Source organism: Pan paniscus, chromosome 2 (assembly GCF_029289425.2).
Source record: "Pan paniscus chromosome 2, NHGRI_mPanPan1-v2.0_pri, whole genome shotgun sequence".
In the NCBI taxonomy this organism is placed as follows: Eukaryota; Metazoa; Chordata; class Mammalia; order Primates; family Hominidae; genus Pan; species Pan paniscus.
Window position 1 is genome coordinate 9,515,111 of NC_085926.1, and position 17,359 is coordinate 9,532,469.

The 17,359-nt window shown below is 46.5% G+C and overlaps 1 protein-coding gene across 3 annotated transcripts in view; it reads right to left on the bottom strand.

Moving 5' to 3' along the window:
• LHFPL4 (LHFPL tetraspan subfamily member 4) overlaps nucleotides 1-17,359 on the bottom strand; it is a 55,508-nt gene that overhangs the window by 4,780 nt on the left and 33,369 nt on the right. For 2 of the 3 annotated variants that reach the window (XM_034955713.3, XM_034955714.3), the window contains exons 3-4: nucleotides 2,839-3,075; nucleotides 639-731 (exon numbers count right to left, since the gene is read on the bottom strand). In XM_034955713.3, coding sequence (XP_034811604.1) covers nucleotides 639-731; nucleotides 2,839-3,075 — 330 coding nt within the window. The remainder of the gene's footprint in view (nucleotides 1-638; nucleotides 732-2,838; nucleotides 3,076-17,359) is intronic. The other variant, XM_034955715.3, reaches the window with a different exon arrangement.

The following is a 17,359-nucleotide window of genomic DNA, read 5'->3' on the forward strand; positions in this document are numbered from 1 at the left end:
CTTTGGGTTAAAACTGAAGTGGGAGGCTCACTCATCTTGAACTCCCAGTGAGGGACGGAGACTCCCTGGACACTGAAGGGAGGAAAACTGGGGCTCCTTTACATCGATTTTTAACACTGAGTTGTTAGGGGGCTTTGGGAAGGGAGGAGAAGGACACCGAGGGGGCCCACTTCACATCAGTCACATCCCCACACCCCTTCTTGAGAAAGGCCAGATCTCAGTCTTAGTCTTGCACTTCTGAAAGCTGCCGCCAGAGGGCAGGCCTTGACTTCACACCAAAACCACAGTAATCCCGGGGTCTGAGGGACTGCATCAGGTATTTAGAACCTGCCTCTGAGTACAGGTTAGCAGATCAGCATCCCAGGAGAGCTCCCAAAGCCGTGCAGGAAATCTCTGGCTTCACCAGGTTGAGACAGGCAGCATGACAGGGGGGAAGAGCTTGGACTTTGGACTTGGACCTGGGTTCAGATTCTGCCTTCACCACTTAAGTGACTTTGGGCAAATTACTGGAGCTCTGGAGTTCTCTGAACCTGGCCTTTTTTCTTTATTGTATTTTAATGCTACTTGATATATATGAAAGTTTATATGCAATACACTAATTATAAAGCATACAATGTGCCAGGTAAGGTGGCTCACACCTGTAATCTCAGCACTTTGGGAGGCCAAGGCGGAAGGATTGCTTGAAGCCAGGAGTTCAAGACCAGCCTGGGCAACATGGGGAAACCTCGTCTCTACAAAAAATACAAAAATTAGTCAGGCGTGGTGGCGCATGCCTGTAGTCCCAGCCACTCAGGAGGCTGAGGCAGGAGAATCGCTTAAGCCCAGGAGTTTGAGGCTGCAGTGAGCTATGATTGCACCACTGCACTCCAGCCTGAGCAGCAGAGTGAGGCCCCCTCCCCCAATCTCTTAAAAAAATACAATAATAAACACTGGTGAGCTCACCATTCAATAACTATAACTCAGCCGGGTGTGGTGGCTCATGCCTGTAATCCCAACACTTTGGGAAGCTGAGGCAGGCAGATCACTTGAGGCCAGGAGTTTGAGACCAGCCTGGCCAACATGGTGAAACCCCATCTCTACTAAGAATACAACAGTTAGCTGGGTGTGGTGGCAACATGCCTGTAATCCCAGGTACTCAAGAGCAAGAGGCTGAGGCACGAGGATCACTTGAACCCAGGAGCTGGAGGCTGCAGTGAGCCGAGACCGTGCCACTGCACTCCACCCTGGGCAACTGAGCAAGACACTGTCTCAAGGAAAAAAAAAAAAAAGGACTCTAACGCTACCCATAATTTGCATATACCTCCACGCTCCAGCTCATATACTTGACTTGCTCCCCTTCCATCATAACCACAGATGACCATCATCCTACCTTTCATATTTATTATTTCTTTGCTTTTTAAAAAAATATACTGCCACAGCTGGGCACGGTGGCTCACACCTGTAATCCCAGCACTTTGGGAGGCCAAGGCGGGCGGATCACGAGGTCAGAAGATCGAGACCATCCTGGCTAACACGGTGAAACCCCATCTCCACTAAAAATACAAAAACTTAGCCAGGCGTGGTGGCAGGTGCCTGTAGTCCCAGCTACTCAGGAGGCTGAGGCAGTAGAATGGTGTGAACCCGGGAGGTGGAGCTTGCAGTGAGTGGAGATCGCGCCACTGCACTCCAGCCTGGGTGACTGAGTGAGACTCCATCTCAAAAAAAAAAAAAATACTGCCACAAATACATGTGTGTTTAAACAATACATTGCTTAGTTTTGCTTACTTTTGAGCTCAATAAATCACTCTGTCATCTTCTGGAACTTGTTTTTTTTTCCCCCTCTCTCAACATTATATTGCTGAGATACATCCACTGTGGTACATATAACTGAAGTGTGACATTTTCACAGCTGTGAGCTGCTCTGTGATGTGAACATGTCACATGTATTTATCCGGCCTCCTGTCCATGGCCATTGGGCTGTTTATAGCTGTTTGCTACAGTGAAGCCGCAGCCACCAGCGCCCTTGAACGCTTCTCATGGGTTTGTACCCGAGGTGGGTTTGCTGGGTCACAGGCAAATGATCAGATCTGAGGCAGAACATCAAATCATTTAAAAGGTGGTTGTACTGTCAGGCAGGTTTCTTTTTTTCTTTTCTTTTCTTTCCTTTTTTTTGAGATAGGCTCTCACTCTGTAGTCCAGGCTGGAGTGCAGTGGCACAATCACAGCTCACTGCAGCCTCAACCTTCTCAGGCTCAGGTGATCCTCCCACCTCAGCCTCCTGAGTAGCTGGGACCACAGGCACTTGCCACCACATCCAGCTAGTTTTTGGTTTTTTTTGTTTTTTTGTTTTTTTGTTTTTTTGTTTTTGAGACAGAGTCTCGCTGTCTCCCAGGCTGGAGTGCAGTGGCGCAATCTCGGCTCACTGCAAGCTCCACCTCCCAGGTTCATGCCATTCTCCTGCCTCAGCCTCCCAAGTCCGGCTAATTTTTTTGTATTTTTAGTAGATACAGGGTTTCACCGTGTTAGCCAGGATGGTCTGGATCTTCTGACCTCAGGATCCACCCGCCTCGGCCTCCCAAGTGCTGGGATTACAGGTGTGAGCCACCGTGCCCGGCCCAGTTTTTGTATTTTTTTAGGGAGGGGATTTCACCATGTTGGCCAGGCTACTCTTGAACTCCTGGGCTCAAGCGATCTACCTGCCTTGGCTTCCCAAAGTGCTGGGATTATAGGCGTGAGCCACCACGCCCAGCCAGGGTTTCCAATTCATGCAACCCTCTTACTCCTTTTATTTGAAATTATCCTGCCTCCCAGGACCAGGCCTGGCTCCCGCCGCTGCCCCCCAGCCCACAGCACACTCGCCTTTGTTCTCCGGCTTGAGCTCCTCCTGCAGCAGGTCTGTTTGCCGGTTGCCCAGCACGAAGGCGAGGAAGGAGAGGATGAGGGCGTTGAGGATGCCGATGATGGCCAGGATGTATGCCCAGCGCACTGAACAGTCCCCCAGGGAGTACTTCCCCGTCTTGGCCCCACACATGTCCCGGATGGTCTCGGCATCCCAGCCGTCAGGAAAGATCATGCAGCCCAGGACGAGGCACAGAGCTGAGGGGCAGAGCACCGGGCCCACCACCACGGTCAGGAAGGAAGAGAAAAGATCATTACTCCCTAGTGTCCGCAGTCTGGGCCCCACCCTATTGAGGGCACATCAACCCAACCACATGCTTGTTACCCACTTCCACAGAGGGAGAAAGAGAGGGCAGGGGCAGGGAAAAGAGAGAAAGAGGTCCACGATGGGTAGCAGAAACTTTCTGGAACCCGCGATGCCCTCTCCCTTCCCCATGAGATCAACTCCTCCTCCAGGAAGCATTCTGGGAATATGAGAACATAGCCACCCACGGCCACCTCCTTCAACTTCCGCTAGCATCGGGACCGACTCCCTCTCCCATCTCTCCCATCCTCATTATTATTATTGCTGTTGTCGTTGTTGTTGTTTGAGACGGAGTCTCGCTCTGTTGCCCAGGGTGGAGTGCAATGGCGTGATCTCGGCTCACTGTAACCTCCACCTCCCGGCTCAAGCAATTCTCCTGCCTCAGCCTCCTGAGTAGCTGAGACTACAGGTGCCTCCCACCATGTCTGGCTCATTTTTGTATTTTTAGTAGAGATGAGGTTTCACCATGTTGGCCAGGCTGGTCTCGAACTCCTAACCTCAAGTGATCTGCCCACCTCAGCCTCCCAAAGTGTTGGGATTATAGGAGTGAGCCACCACACCCGCCCTCATTGTTATTTTTTAAATTCTTGTCCTTCACCCATCAAATGTTTATTGGGCACCATTTTCCTTTTATTCACGATGCTAGAATATACTTTCATTCATGCAGTTGAGCACTTTGCTAAGAGCACAGACTATGGAGTGCCAATGATAGGACTTAGCCTAGTTCTTCCCCTAACTTGGCTGTATGACCTTGGCAGATGCTGCTGAACCTGAACAGGCCTGTTTCAGTCAATACCATTGTACTTACCTCAAGGGCGATTAGGAGGATTAAATGAAGTAATGCGTGCAAAACACTTAGCACGGTGCCAGGCACTCAGGTAGCATTTATCCAGGGCCTACCATATGCCAGGCACTAGACCAGGCCTGCGGGGTGGAGAGACTTGGATTTTAGCTGCATGGAGCTTGCAATGTAGTGTGGAGAGAGGTACGTAATAGCAAAGCGATTAAGAAGGCTGGGTCTCAAATCCTGGCTCAGCTATTGTCTAGATATGCCACACTGAGCAAGTTCCTTCATCTTTAAGCCTCAGTTTCTTCATCTGTACAATGGGGATAATGATGGTATCCTCAAGTGGTTGTAAAGATTACGGAAGGCAGCAAAGTGTAAAGTGCCTGGCACAGTAAGTTCTGGGTAAATCTTAGCTGTTATCAAAACCAGTCATAATGCCAAAAGTAATAATTACACAAATAAGAAAGTAATTTGGAGAGTTGGTTTCAGGTGAGGAGGACAAAGGCAAAGAGGAAGAGAAGGGGCAGGCTCAGAAGGCCTTGGCAATGGTTCCCTAGCTAGCATCTACCTGCTTTGGATTTAGCAACCCGCCTGTCCCAATCCCGGCCCAGGTGGGCCCTTGGCCAGCACTTAGCCTAGTGGATGAGACCCAAGCCTGAGCTGATCAGCACATTGCACTCCTCTGGTAAGAGTGACTGGCTTGGAGAGTGGCACCTGCTGTGTCACAGGGCAGTCAGAACCCCCAGATTCAGCAGGCCACTGTAGAGATGGGGTCTTCCCCTCCACCAGCTCTGCATCACCGGCTTGATGGGGCCCTCGTATTGCCAGTCCTGCCAACATTTGGGTTACTGTATCTGAGACCCAAAGGTTCCAGAGGGCTCTGTTTGGAACCGTGGGGACCTTGAGCCTGCACCAGGTCCACAGGGTGCTTAGCGTGGGTTTTAGATGACAGCAATGCAAAGTGGGGGTGATGGTCAGCTCTTCCCACTGTCCACCTGGCCCATCTAGTCCCCAGGGTGGGAAGGGGCCCTTGGCTGTGCCAGCTCCCTCCCACATCTACCATGGAGGGAATGCTCCCAGGCCCCAGCCTCTTCCGGCTTCCAACGGAGTGGGCCCTCCTGCTCATCGTGGTGGCACTGCCAGATTCCAGCCAGTCCTCCCCCTCTCCCCAACACGTGCTCCTCTTCCAGATGCAGGCTCCCCCCACAATACTATGATCGAACAGACACTGCAGCAGGGCTCCTCCCCCCACCAATGCTCCTCCTCCAAGTCAATTATCCACTCCAGTGGAACTCACCACCTAAGGGCTGGGAAAAGAGTTGCGCCAAAGGGAATGGCAAAAGCAAAGTCCTGCGGCGGGAACAAGCTGGATGAGTTAAAGAATTAGCAACTTTGAACAGGCCAGAGCTCAGGGGAAAACCAGGGCTAGACATGCAAATCTGGGGACTCTGGGCACTTTAGGTATTTAAATCTCGAGGACTGGACATGGTGGAAACTGAAGAGAAGGCTTAGGACTGAGCCCTGGTGCTCCAGCATTAACAGGGCAGGAGGAGGAAGAGGGGCCTGCGGAGAAGGCCTGGCCATCATCTCTCCACATAGCGCTGCACTTTGCCAGACCCTCCAGGACCCTATCTGAAAGGAAAGGAGGGTCAAACGCCAAGGAAGGCAACGGGGCAGGGGGAGGAGTGGTCTCAGCCCCAGTCCTTCCCCCGCCCTCGGAGTCCCCAGAGCCCTTTCCCAGGCGGGTGCGCTCCTGCCTCCCTATTCCCGGGCTCTAAATCTCCAGCAAGAGGCAGGAGTGGGAACGAGCCCAAGAAGGGGGCAAACCCACACCGTCCCTTTGCCACCTCTCTGGTCGTCCATTCCCGTGGTGCCAGAGGCGCGGGTCCTGCAGTAGTCGGTGGCTCCCGCCGGGAGCATCCCCGTCTCCGTGGAAACCGGGCCTGCATCCTGGCGCTCCCAGCTGCGCAGCGCTGGCTCCTGCGGGCGGTCCTCCTCCCCTCCGCAACCTGAGCACTGAGGCCTCAGGGAGGTTTTCTTCCTTTTGCTTTCCGCCTGCACGTTTTTTCTGCCTCTGTCTCTCTCTTTCGTTCTGTGTCTCCATTCCTTTCTCTTCCCCACCCTTTTCATCTTTCTTCGCACCGCCCCCCTCCCCCCCCCCCGGCTTGTCTACCTTGTGCTCAAGTCTCAGTCTGGACCCCCGCCCCTCCCGCTTTCCCCTTTATTTAGATCTCTCAGCACTTAACATTCATTCAACTCCCTCCTCCTATTTTTTTCTCGCTTCTCTATATCTATCCCCTCCCCTTATCCTCTCTTTTTGCCTCTCACTTCATAGATCCCACAAATACAGTCCTGCATGCCCACTATGTGCCAGGCACTGTGCAGTGTGCCGGGGACAGCAGGCTGGGTGTCTGTCTTCAGGGCAGAGGCGTGTGGGAAGGAATACAGCCAACAAGTCAACACATAAATAGAAGAGTTACACATGTCAAGGTGTGCTTCAAAGGAAAAAGACTAGCAGCTGCCACCCACAATAACAGGGGTACTCAGAGATGGCTGGGGCACTCACGCTGCAGGGTTTCAGATGGTGGCTGTGGGGCCCCAGAGGCCACTCTGGGAATGGGAAATATCAGAAGTCAAGCAAATGAAAAGCCAATTAGATGGGTTCCTTGCACCTAGGGGAAAGATAGAAAGGGACCAGTAGAGATAGCCTAGGCCAAGGAAGTGCCCAAGAGGGCCAACCATCAGGAGATGGAATGACTGCAGATAAGGCAGGGTTTGGTGTTCCCATTTGCTGGATGAAGAAACTGAGGCTGAGGCTTTTGTGTTCCAAGCTCCAGTCTCTTTTGGAATAATGGGCTGGCTGAAGACCCAGCTGCTGCTAGGCACATACACGGGTGCAGGATGGCACAAGCTTTCTCAGCCTCAATGCTTTTGACATTCAAGCTAGATGATTCTTCATGAGGGGCCAACCAATGCACTGTGGGATACTTAGCATCATCCCTGGCCTCTACCCACCAGATGCCAGGGGCACCACCAAACCCAGTCATACTGATTAAAAAATGTCAGTTGGGCATGGGTGGCTCATGCCTGTAGTCCCAGCACTTTGGGAGGCCGAGGTGGGAGGATCACTTGAGGCCAGGAGTTTAAGACCAGCCTGGGGCAACGTGGTGAAAACATGGTGAAAAAAAAGCACAAGTACATGGTGGCATGTACTCGTAGTCCCAGCTCCTCAGGAGGCTGAGGTGGGAGGATCGCTTGAGCCGGAAGATCAAGGCTGCTGTGAGCCAAAATTGCACCATTGCACTACAGCCTAGGCATCAGAGCAAGACATGGTTTCAAAAAAAAAAAAAGGCCCTAATGTAGGGGATTATCCCTGGCTGAAAACCACTGGTGTAGGGGCAGAGGCTCTAGGATGGGATATCTCTATCCAGCTACCCCACGGTCCTACTGACTTTCTCTGCTCCAAGCAGCCAGGAGGTGTTATGACAAAATTAAGATGAACAATGTTAATATTTTTAATATTGTGATACTATTGTTAAAAACAGTGTTGAGTGGCCCGGCGTGATGGCTCATGCCTGTAATCCCAGCACTCTGTGAGGCCAAGACGAGTGGATCACCTGAGGTCAGGAGTTCGAGACCAGCCTGGTCAACATGGTGAAACCCCATCTCTACTAAAAATACAAAAATTAGCTGGGCTTGGTGGCACATGCCTGTAATCCCAGCTACTCAGGAGGCTGAGGCAGGAGAATTCCTTGAACCCAGGAGGCGGAGGTTGCAGTGAGCCAAGATTGCACCACTGCACTCCAGCCTGGGTGACAGAGCAAGACTCCATCTCAAAAATAAATAAATAAATAAATAAATAAATAAATAAATAAATAAATAAATAAGTAGTGATGAGTGCTTAACTATGTGCCAGGGTGCTAAGTTTCTGACTTTCATTATCTCATTTAATCCTATTATTAATTTAAAAAATTCAGCCTGGCATGGTGGTTCACACTTGTAATCCCAGGACTTTGGGAGGCCGAGGCAGGTGGATCACGAGGTCAGGAGTTCGAGACCATCTTGTCTAACACAGTGAAAACCTATCTCTACTAAAAATACAAAAAATTAGCCACGCGTGGTGGCGGGTGCCTGTAGTCCCAGCTACTCGGGAGGCTGAGGCAGGAGAATGGTGTGAACCCGGGAGATGGAGCTTGCAGTGAGCGGGGATCATGCCACTGCACTCCAGCCTGGGCGACAGAGCGAGACTCCATCTCAAAAAAAAAAAAAAAAAAAAAGCCATGAGGTGGGAAAAAATACCACCCTCATTATACGAATGAGGAAACTGAGGCTCAGAGGCACCAGGTGTCTTATCCAATGTCACATAGCTTGTAAGTGGGGGAATCTGTATTCAAGCACAGATAGTTCCTTACTGCATGTTTTTCTTTGAATAAACTCACTTTTTAACTTTGATGCATTTACTTAAAAAGTAAATTTAAATTACTTTCAAAGAGAAGGAAACCAGGATCATTTGCCATAAATAGAAAAACACTATAAATATAGGTATAATGAAATCAAAACAATGTTCTTAGAATCTAGCTAGATACTTTTGCCTGCCTAGTGCTCTGAGCCTGAGGGCCGATTTCTCTTTAAAAGACCTATTAGTAAGTGTGAGAGGAGTTAAAGATGCATTAGCACCAAACTGAAACTTTCTCCTTAAAGTTATGGAAGAAATTGGAAATGGAACCATGTGCTCGCCACTGGCTGCCGGATGCATCTTGCATGTGTCTGGTGTTTGGGAAACACACCCCAATTTGTCCTGCCTCCATAGGAGGCTTGGCTGCATCCTTTACATGGCGACTGTTTTTTTTTTTTTTTTTAGACGGAGTCTGGCTCTGTCGCCCAGGCTGGAGTGCAGTGGCGCAATCTCGGCTCACCGCAAGCTCCGCCTCCCGGGTTCACGCCATTCTCCTTCCTCAGCCTGCCGAGTAGCTGGGACTACAGGCGCCCACCACCACACCTGGCTAATTATTTGTATTTTTAGTAGAGACGGGGTTTCAAGCGTTAGCCAGGATGGTCTCGATCTCCTGACCTCGTGATCCGCCCGCCTTGGCCTCCCAAAGTGCTGGGATTACAGGCCTGAGCCACTGCGCCCAGCCTACATGGCAATTTTAGGCAGTCAGTTTCCCCCTCTGGGCCTCAGTTTCTTCCCCTGTGAAATGAGGATCATGACATTTGCCCAACCCATTTCGTAGAGCTTCTGTGAGAATCAAATGGGAGATGAGAAGTGGCGCGGCAGTTTCATAAGGGTGGCGTGTGAGCAGGTCATGGTGACTCTTGGCAGAGTGGGAAAATAACCCTGAACAAAGGACTTTTTCTAGATATCCAGAAAATATTAACAATGGCTGCCTGGGGAAGGAGGTACGTTTGTTTTTTTGCAATTTAACCATGACAGAGACAAATAGCTTGCCACAATATCTATTCATCCCTTCTTCCTTAGTATTTAGAACCCTCAATTTTTAGCTAAGACCTTGACTGTAGAGAATAAAGACTGCATTTTCCAACCTCTCTTGCAGTCAGATGTGACCATATGACTAAGCAAAATACATGTAGATGTGTTCTGTGGCGTTAAGGAAACAACTTTACATAAGCAGATTCATAAGGATGCTACCGGGTACTCTTTGTCCCATTTGTCTTCATCCATCTCTCCATTCAGCTGCCTGGAATGCAGATGTGATGGTCAGGAATCCAGCAGGCATCTCTGACAATAAAGATAGGGGCTATACCCCAGGAGTGGTGAGCATAAAGCAGGAAGTTTCTAATGACTTCAGGGGCTAGCATACCAGCTCTGGACTGCCTCACTCTAGGACATTTGTTTGTTTGTTTGTTTGTTTGTTTTTTGGAGACGGAGTCTCACTCAGTCGCCCAGGCTGGAGTGCAGTGGCCGCGATCTCGGCTCACTGCAAGCTCCGCCTCCTGGATTCACGCCATTCTCCTGCCTCAGCCTCCCGAGTAGCTGGGATTACAGGCGCCCGCCACTAAGCCCGGCTAATTTTTTTGTATTTTTAGTAGAGACGGGGTTTCACCGTGTTAACCAGGATGGTCTCGATTTCTTGACCTCGTGATCCGCCTGTCTCGGCCTCCCAAAGTGCTGGGATTAGAGGCGTGAGCCACCGCGCCCGGCCTGGACATTTGTTTTATATAAGAGATAATAACCTTGGGTCATTTATTTTATTTTATTTTTTATTTTATTTTTGCGACAGGTCTTGCTCTGTCACTTGTTTTGTCTTGCTCTGTCACCAAGGCTGGAGTGCAGTGGTGGGATCATGGTTCACTGAGTCCTCGAACTCCTGGGTTCAGGCGCTCCTCCCACCTCAGCCTCCCAAGTAGCTGGGACCACAGGTATGTGCCACCATGCTCAGCTAATTAAAAATTATTTTGGTAAAGACAGGGTCTTGCTATGTTGCCCAGGCTGGTCTCGAACTCCTGGCCTCAAATGATCCTCCCACCTTGGCGTCCCAAATTGCTGGGATTACAGATGTAAATTATTGCACCCAGCCTTGGCTCATTAAACTGCAATTATTTTGGTTTTTCATTTCACGTGCAGTCGAACCTAGTCCTAACTGGCATAATGTTGTATTCTTTTTGAATTTTGTATCATGTGTATTTATTGGGAAAAATCATTTAACTGTGCGTCATTGGGCAAGTCCCTTCACCTCTTGGTGATACCTACTTCTCAAGGCCACAAGGTAGACTGAGTGGTCACCATCATCAACTGTAATGGTAGGACATCTCCATTGGTTTTGGGGTGTGAGGGTGGCACGTGCACTCTTGTAAATGTACTTACTCCTTGAGTCAACTTTATCCTATGGCTATATCCTTGATTATACACAAAGGATGAATACAAGGGTGTTCGCTGCACCACCATCTATAACAAGGGACCAAAAACATGTCTTCTAAGAGGCATCTGGCTATATAACTTATGGTGGTATCTATGCCATGGCATAGTATTAATCCATTTGATTGAAGAGGGTACAATTGTATATGTTGTCATGATCTTCTAAGATATATTAATAAATAAAAAGAAGGTTAGTAGCGGTGGCTCATGCCTGTAATCCCAGTACTTTGGGAGGATGAGGTGGGAGAAGCACTTGAGCCCAGAAGTTCAAGACCAGCATAGCAAGACTCTTGTTTCCACAAAAAAATTAAAAAATAAAGGCAGTCAAGGTACAGAATACTGTATATAGTATAATCCCATCAATTTTTAAATAGGCTTTTTTTAAGAGTAGTTTTAGGTTCACAGCAAAATTGAGTAAAATATTCAAAGATTTCCCATCCACTCCCTGACCCTACACATGCACAGCCTCCCTCACTATCGACATCCCCCACCAGGGTGGCATATTTGCTACAACAGATGAGACAACATTGACACATTATCACCCAAAGATCATAGCTCACATTAAGGATTACTCCTGGTGTTGTACGTTCTATGAGTTTTGACAAATGTGTAATGACGTTTATGTACCACTGTAGCATATCATACAGAGTATTTTCACTGCCCTAAAAAATCCTCTGTGCTCTGCCTATTCATCCCTTCCTCCTCCCAACCGTGGGCAACAACACTGATTGTTTCACTACCTCCATACTTTTGCCTTTTCCAGAATGTCATGTAATTGTAATCATACTGTATGTAGCCTTTTCAGACTTGGACTTAGTAATATGCATTTAAGGTTCCTCCGTATCTCCTCATGGCTTCATAGTTCATTTCTTTTTAGTGCTCAATAATATTCTATATTCTGGATATGCCATAGTTTATTTATACATTCACCTACTGAAGAATATCTTGTTTGCTTCCAAATTTTGGCAGTTATGAATAAAGCTGATGTAAATATCTATGTGGAGGTTTTGGTGTAGACATGAGTTTTTTACTCCTTTGGGTAAATACCAAGGTGTATGATTGCTGGGTCATATAGTAAGAGTAAATTTATTTTTATAAGAAACTGCCAACATGCCTTCCAAATGACTATAGCATTTTGCATTCCCACCAGCAAGGAATGAGAGTTACTGTTGCTCCACGTCCTACCAGCATTTGGTGTCAGTGTTCTGGATGTTGGCCATTCTAATAAGTATGTAGTGCTATCTCATTGTTGTTTGAAATTGTATTTCCCAGATGCATATGATGTGGAACGTCTTCTCATATGCTAACATGCCATCTGTATATCTTCCTTGGGGTGTCTGCTAAGGTCTTTTGCCCAATTTTTAATTAGGTTGTTTCTTTTCTTATTTTTGAGTTTTAAGAGTTCTTTTTTTAATTTTTTTTGAGACGGAGTCTCGCTCTGTTGCCCAGGCTGGAGTTCAGGGGTGCAATCTCAGCTCACTGCAACCTCTGCCTTTCGGGTTCAAGCAATTCTCCTGCCTCAGCTTCCCAAGTAACTGGGACTACAGGCATGCTCTACCACACCTGGCTCATTTCTGTATTTTTAGTAGAGATGGGGTTTTACCATGTTGGCCAGGCTGGTCTCAAACTTGACCACAGGTGATCTGACCGCCTCGGCCTCCCAAAGTGCTGGGATTACAGGTGTGAGTTACCACACCCCACCTCAAGAGTTATTTGTATATTTTAGATAACAGTCCTTTATCAGATATGTCTTTTTTTTTTTTTTTTTTTTTGAGAGGGAGTCTCCCTCTGTCACCCAGGCTGGAGTGGGACGATCTCGGCTCACTGCAACCTCTACCTCCTGGGTTCAAGCAATTCTCTGCCTCAGCCTCCCATGTAGCTGGGACTACAGGCACATGCCACCATGCCTGGCTAATTTTTGTATTTTTAGTAAAGATGGGGTTTTGCCATGTTGGCCAGGCTACTCTCAAACTCCTGGCCTCAAGTGATCCACCCACCTCAGCCTCCCAAAGTGCAGGGACTATAGGCGTGAACCATGGCACCCGGCCCAGATATGTCTTTTGCAAAGATTTTCTCCCAGTATGTGGCTTGTCTTTTCATTCTCTTGACTGTGTCTCTGACAGCAGAACTTTTTAACTTTAATGAAGTCCAGCTTACCAACAATTGGGCCTTCAGTGTTGTATCTAAAAAGTCATTGCCAAACCCAAGGTAATCTAGCTTTTTTTTCCCTATATTATTTTCTATGAGTTTCATAGGTTTCACATTTATGTCTGTGAAACATTTTGAAGAGTGTAAGGTCTACGTCCATATTATTATTATTATTATTTTGCATGTGGATATTCAGTTGTTCCAGCACCATTTGTTGAAGAGACTATCTCTTCCCCATTGTGTTGCCTTTGAGCCTTTGTCAAAGATCAACTGACTGTATTTATGTGGGTCTGTTTCTGGGCTCTCCATTCTGTCCTATCAATCAATTTGCCTGTTCTTTCACCAGTACCACAATGTCTTTTTTTTTTTCTCTTGAGACATTGGAGTCTCACTCTGTTGCCCAGGTTAGAGTACAGTGGCACGATCTAGGCTCACTGCAACCCCTACCTCCCAGGTTCAAGCAATTCTCCAGCCTCAGCCTCCCGAGTAGCTGAGACTACAGGCACACACCACCAAGCCTGGCTAATTTTTGTAATTTTAGTAGAGATGGGGTTTCACCATGTTGGCTAGGCTGGTCTCGAACTCCTGACCTCAGGTGATCCACCCACCTCGGCCTCTCAAAGTGCTGGGATTACAGGCGTGAGCCATTGCGCCCAGCCACACACTCTTTTTTTTTTTTTTTTTTTTGAGATGGGAGTCTTGCTCCCAGGCTGGAGTGCAGTAGCTCAATCTTGGCTTACTTCCACCTCCACCACCTGGGTTCAAGTGATTCTCCTGCCTCAGCCTCCCGAGTAGCTGGGATTAGGGGAGCCTGCCACCACACCGGGCTGATTTTTTATATTCTTAGTAGAGACAGGGTTTCGCCATGTTGCCCAGGTTGGTCTTGAACTCCTGACCTCAGGTGATCCGCCTGCCTCACCCTCCCAAAGTGCTGGGATTACAGGCATGAGCCACCATGCCCAGCTCACACACTTTTAATTACTATAGCTTTATAGTAAGTCTTAGTAAGTCTTGAAGTGGGGGTAGTATCAATCCTCTGATTTTGTTCTCCTTGAATATTGTATGGCTATTCTGGGTCTTTTGCCTCTCCATATAAACTTTAAAATCAGTTTGCTAATATGGACAGAATAACTTGCCAGGATTGTGATTGAGATTGCATTGAATCTAAAGATCATGTTGGCAAGAACAAACATCTTGAAAATAATGAGTCTTCCTACCCATGAACATGGTATATATTTCCCTTTATTTTAGCTCTTCTTCTATTTCTTTCACTAGTTTGGTAATTTTTTTCATATATATCTTGTAAATATTTTATTAGATTTATACCTAAATATTTCATTTTGGGGGTGGTAATTAGAATAATATTGTGTTTTCATTTCACTTTTTCCAGTCTGAGAAACAGACAGAGACCCTGTCTGTACCAAAAATGAAAAAATTTAGCCAGGTGTGGTGGCATGTTCCCAGCTACTCAGGGGGCTAAGGTGGGAAGATTGGTTGAGCCCAGGCCACAGTAAGCTATGATTGAGCCGTTACACTCCAGACAGGGCGACAGAGCTAGACTCTGTCTCAAAAAAAAAAAAAAAATCCACTTATTCATTTCTGGTACATAGGAAAATGATTAACTTTTCTATATTGACCTTGTTTTCTGCAATCTTGCTATAGGAGGTTGGGTTTTTTGGTTTTTTTTGCTTGATTCTCTGGGATTTTCTACATAGATGATCATATCATCTACAAACAAAGATAGTTTTACTTCTTCCTTCCCAATCTGTATTCCTTTTATTTCCTTTTCTTTTCTTATTGCATTAAGGACTTTCAGCATGATTTCAAAAAGCAGTGGTGAGGGGACACCCTTGCCTTGTTCTTGATCTTAGTGGGAAAACATCTAGTTTCTTACCATTAAATTTAATGTCTGTTGTAGGTTTTTTTGGCAACTTGAGAAAGTTTCCCCCATTCCTAGTTCATTGAGAGTTTTTATTGTGAATAGGTGTTAAATTTCAACAAATGCTTTTTTTCTGTGATTACTGATAAAATCATGTGATTTTCCTTCCTTAGTCTGTTTATGTGATCGATTACATTAATTGTTTTTTAATGCTAAACCAGGTTGGCATACTTGGAATAAATCCCAATTGGTCATGGTGTACCATTCTTTTTATAGATTATTGATTTGACTTGCTAATAATGTGTTGATGATTTTGGATCTATGTTCATGAGAGATATTGGTCTATAGGTTATTTTTTCCTTGTAATGTCTTTCTCTAGTTATAGTATTAGTGTAATGCTGGCCTCATAAAAATGAGTTAGGAAGTTTTCTCTCTGTTCCTATTTTCTGAAAGAGAATGTAGAGAATTCTTGTAATTTCTTCCTTTAATGTTTGGCAGAATTCACCAGTGAACCCATCAGGGCCTGGTGCTTTCTCTTTTGGAAGGTTATTGATTACTAATTCAATAGATATAGGTTTATTTATATTGCCTATTTCTTCTTGTGTGAGTTTTGGCAGATTATGTCTTTCTAGGAATTGGTCCATTTCATCTAGGTTATCAAATTTGTGTTCACAGAGTTGTTTAAAAAAGCATTTCTTTATTATCCCTTTTATGTCCACAAGATCTGTAGTGATTTTTTTTGTTCATTTCATTTTTTTTTTCTTTGAAACAGAGTCTCACTCTGTCACCTAGGCTGGAGTACAATGGCTCACTGCAACCTCTGCCTCTTGGGTTCAAGTGTTTCTCATACCTCAGCCTCCCAAGTAGGTGGGATTACAGGCATGCACCACCACATTGGCTAATTTTTGTTTGTTTATTTATTTATTTATTTATTTAGAGACAGAGTCTCTCTCTCTGTTGCCCAAGCTGGAGTTCAGTGGCACGATGTTAGCTCACTACAACCTCTACCTCCTGGGTTCAAGCAATTCTCGTGTCTCAGCCTCCTGAGTAGCTGGGATTACAGGCGCATGCCACCATGCCCGTCTAATTCTTTGTATTTTTAGTAGAGATGGGGCTTCTCCATGTTGCCCAGGCTGGTCTCGAACTCCTGACCTCAGGCAATCCGCCTGCCTCAGCCTCCCAAAGTGCTGGGATTACAGGCATGAGCCACCGCGCCCAACCTAATTTTTGTACTTTTACTAGAGATGGGGTTTCACCATATTGGCCAGGCTGGTCTCCAACTCCTGACCTTAGGTGATACACCTGCCTCAGCCTCCCAAATTACTGGAATTACAGGCATGAGCCACCACACCTGGCCTCTTTATTCATTTCTGATGTTACCAATTTGAGTTTCTCTCTCTCTCATAGTTAACCTGGGTAGAGGACTATTGATTTTGTTGATCTTTTCAAGAAAATAACTTTGGTTTTGTCGATTTTCTTTATTGATTTCTTGTTTTCAATTCAACTGATGCTCTAACTTTTGTTTCTCTGCTTTCTCTCTCGTTCTTTCTCTCTTTTTTTGAGACAGAATCTTACTTCATCAACAGGTTGTCGTGCAGTGGCATGATCATGGCTTACTGCAGCTTCAGACTCCTGGGCTCAAGCAATCCTTCCACCTCATCCTCCCGAGCAGCTAGGACTACAGGCATGTGCCACTATGCCTGGCTAATTTTTTTCTTTAGAGATGAGGTCTCCCTATGGTGCCCAGGTTGGTCTCAATTCCTGAGCTCCAGGAATCCTTCTGCCTCAGCCTAAGTATAAGCTGGCTAATTTTTTATTTCTTTGCAGAGAAGGGCTTCACTATATTGCCCAGGCTGGTCTTGAACTCCTGGGCTCAAGTGATCCTCCTACTTTGGCCTCCCAAAGTGCTAAGATTGTAGGTGTGAGTCACCATCCTGGTTGATTTTTATTATTTATTTTCTTCTGTTTACTTTGAATTTAATTTGCTCTTCTTTTTCTAGCTTCCTAATTTGGAAGCTTAAATGATTGAGTTTAGATCTTTCTTCTTTTCTAATATATGCATTCTATGCTATAAATTTCCCTCTGAACACTGCTATCATGTCATCCCTCAAGTTTTTGTAAGTTGTGTTTTCATTTTCATTTAATTCAAAATATTTGGCTGCATGCTAGGGCTCACAATTGTAACCCTGGCACTTTGAGAGGCTGAGGCAGAAAGTTCACTTGAGCCTAGGAATTTGACGCAAGCCTGGGCAACATAGTGTGACTCCATCACTAATTTAAATAAATAAATAAGTAGAATATTTTAAAGTTTATCTTGAGGTTTTTTGTTGTTGTTGTTGTTTGTTTTGAGATGGAGTCTTGCTCTGTTACCCAGGCTGGAGTGCAGTGGTGCAATCTCGGCTCACTACAACCTCTGCTTCCCGAGTTCAAGAGATTCTCCTGTCTCAGCCTCCCGAGTAGCTGGGATTACAGGCATGTGCCACCACG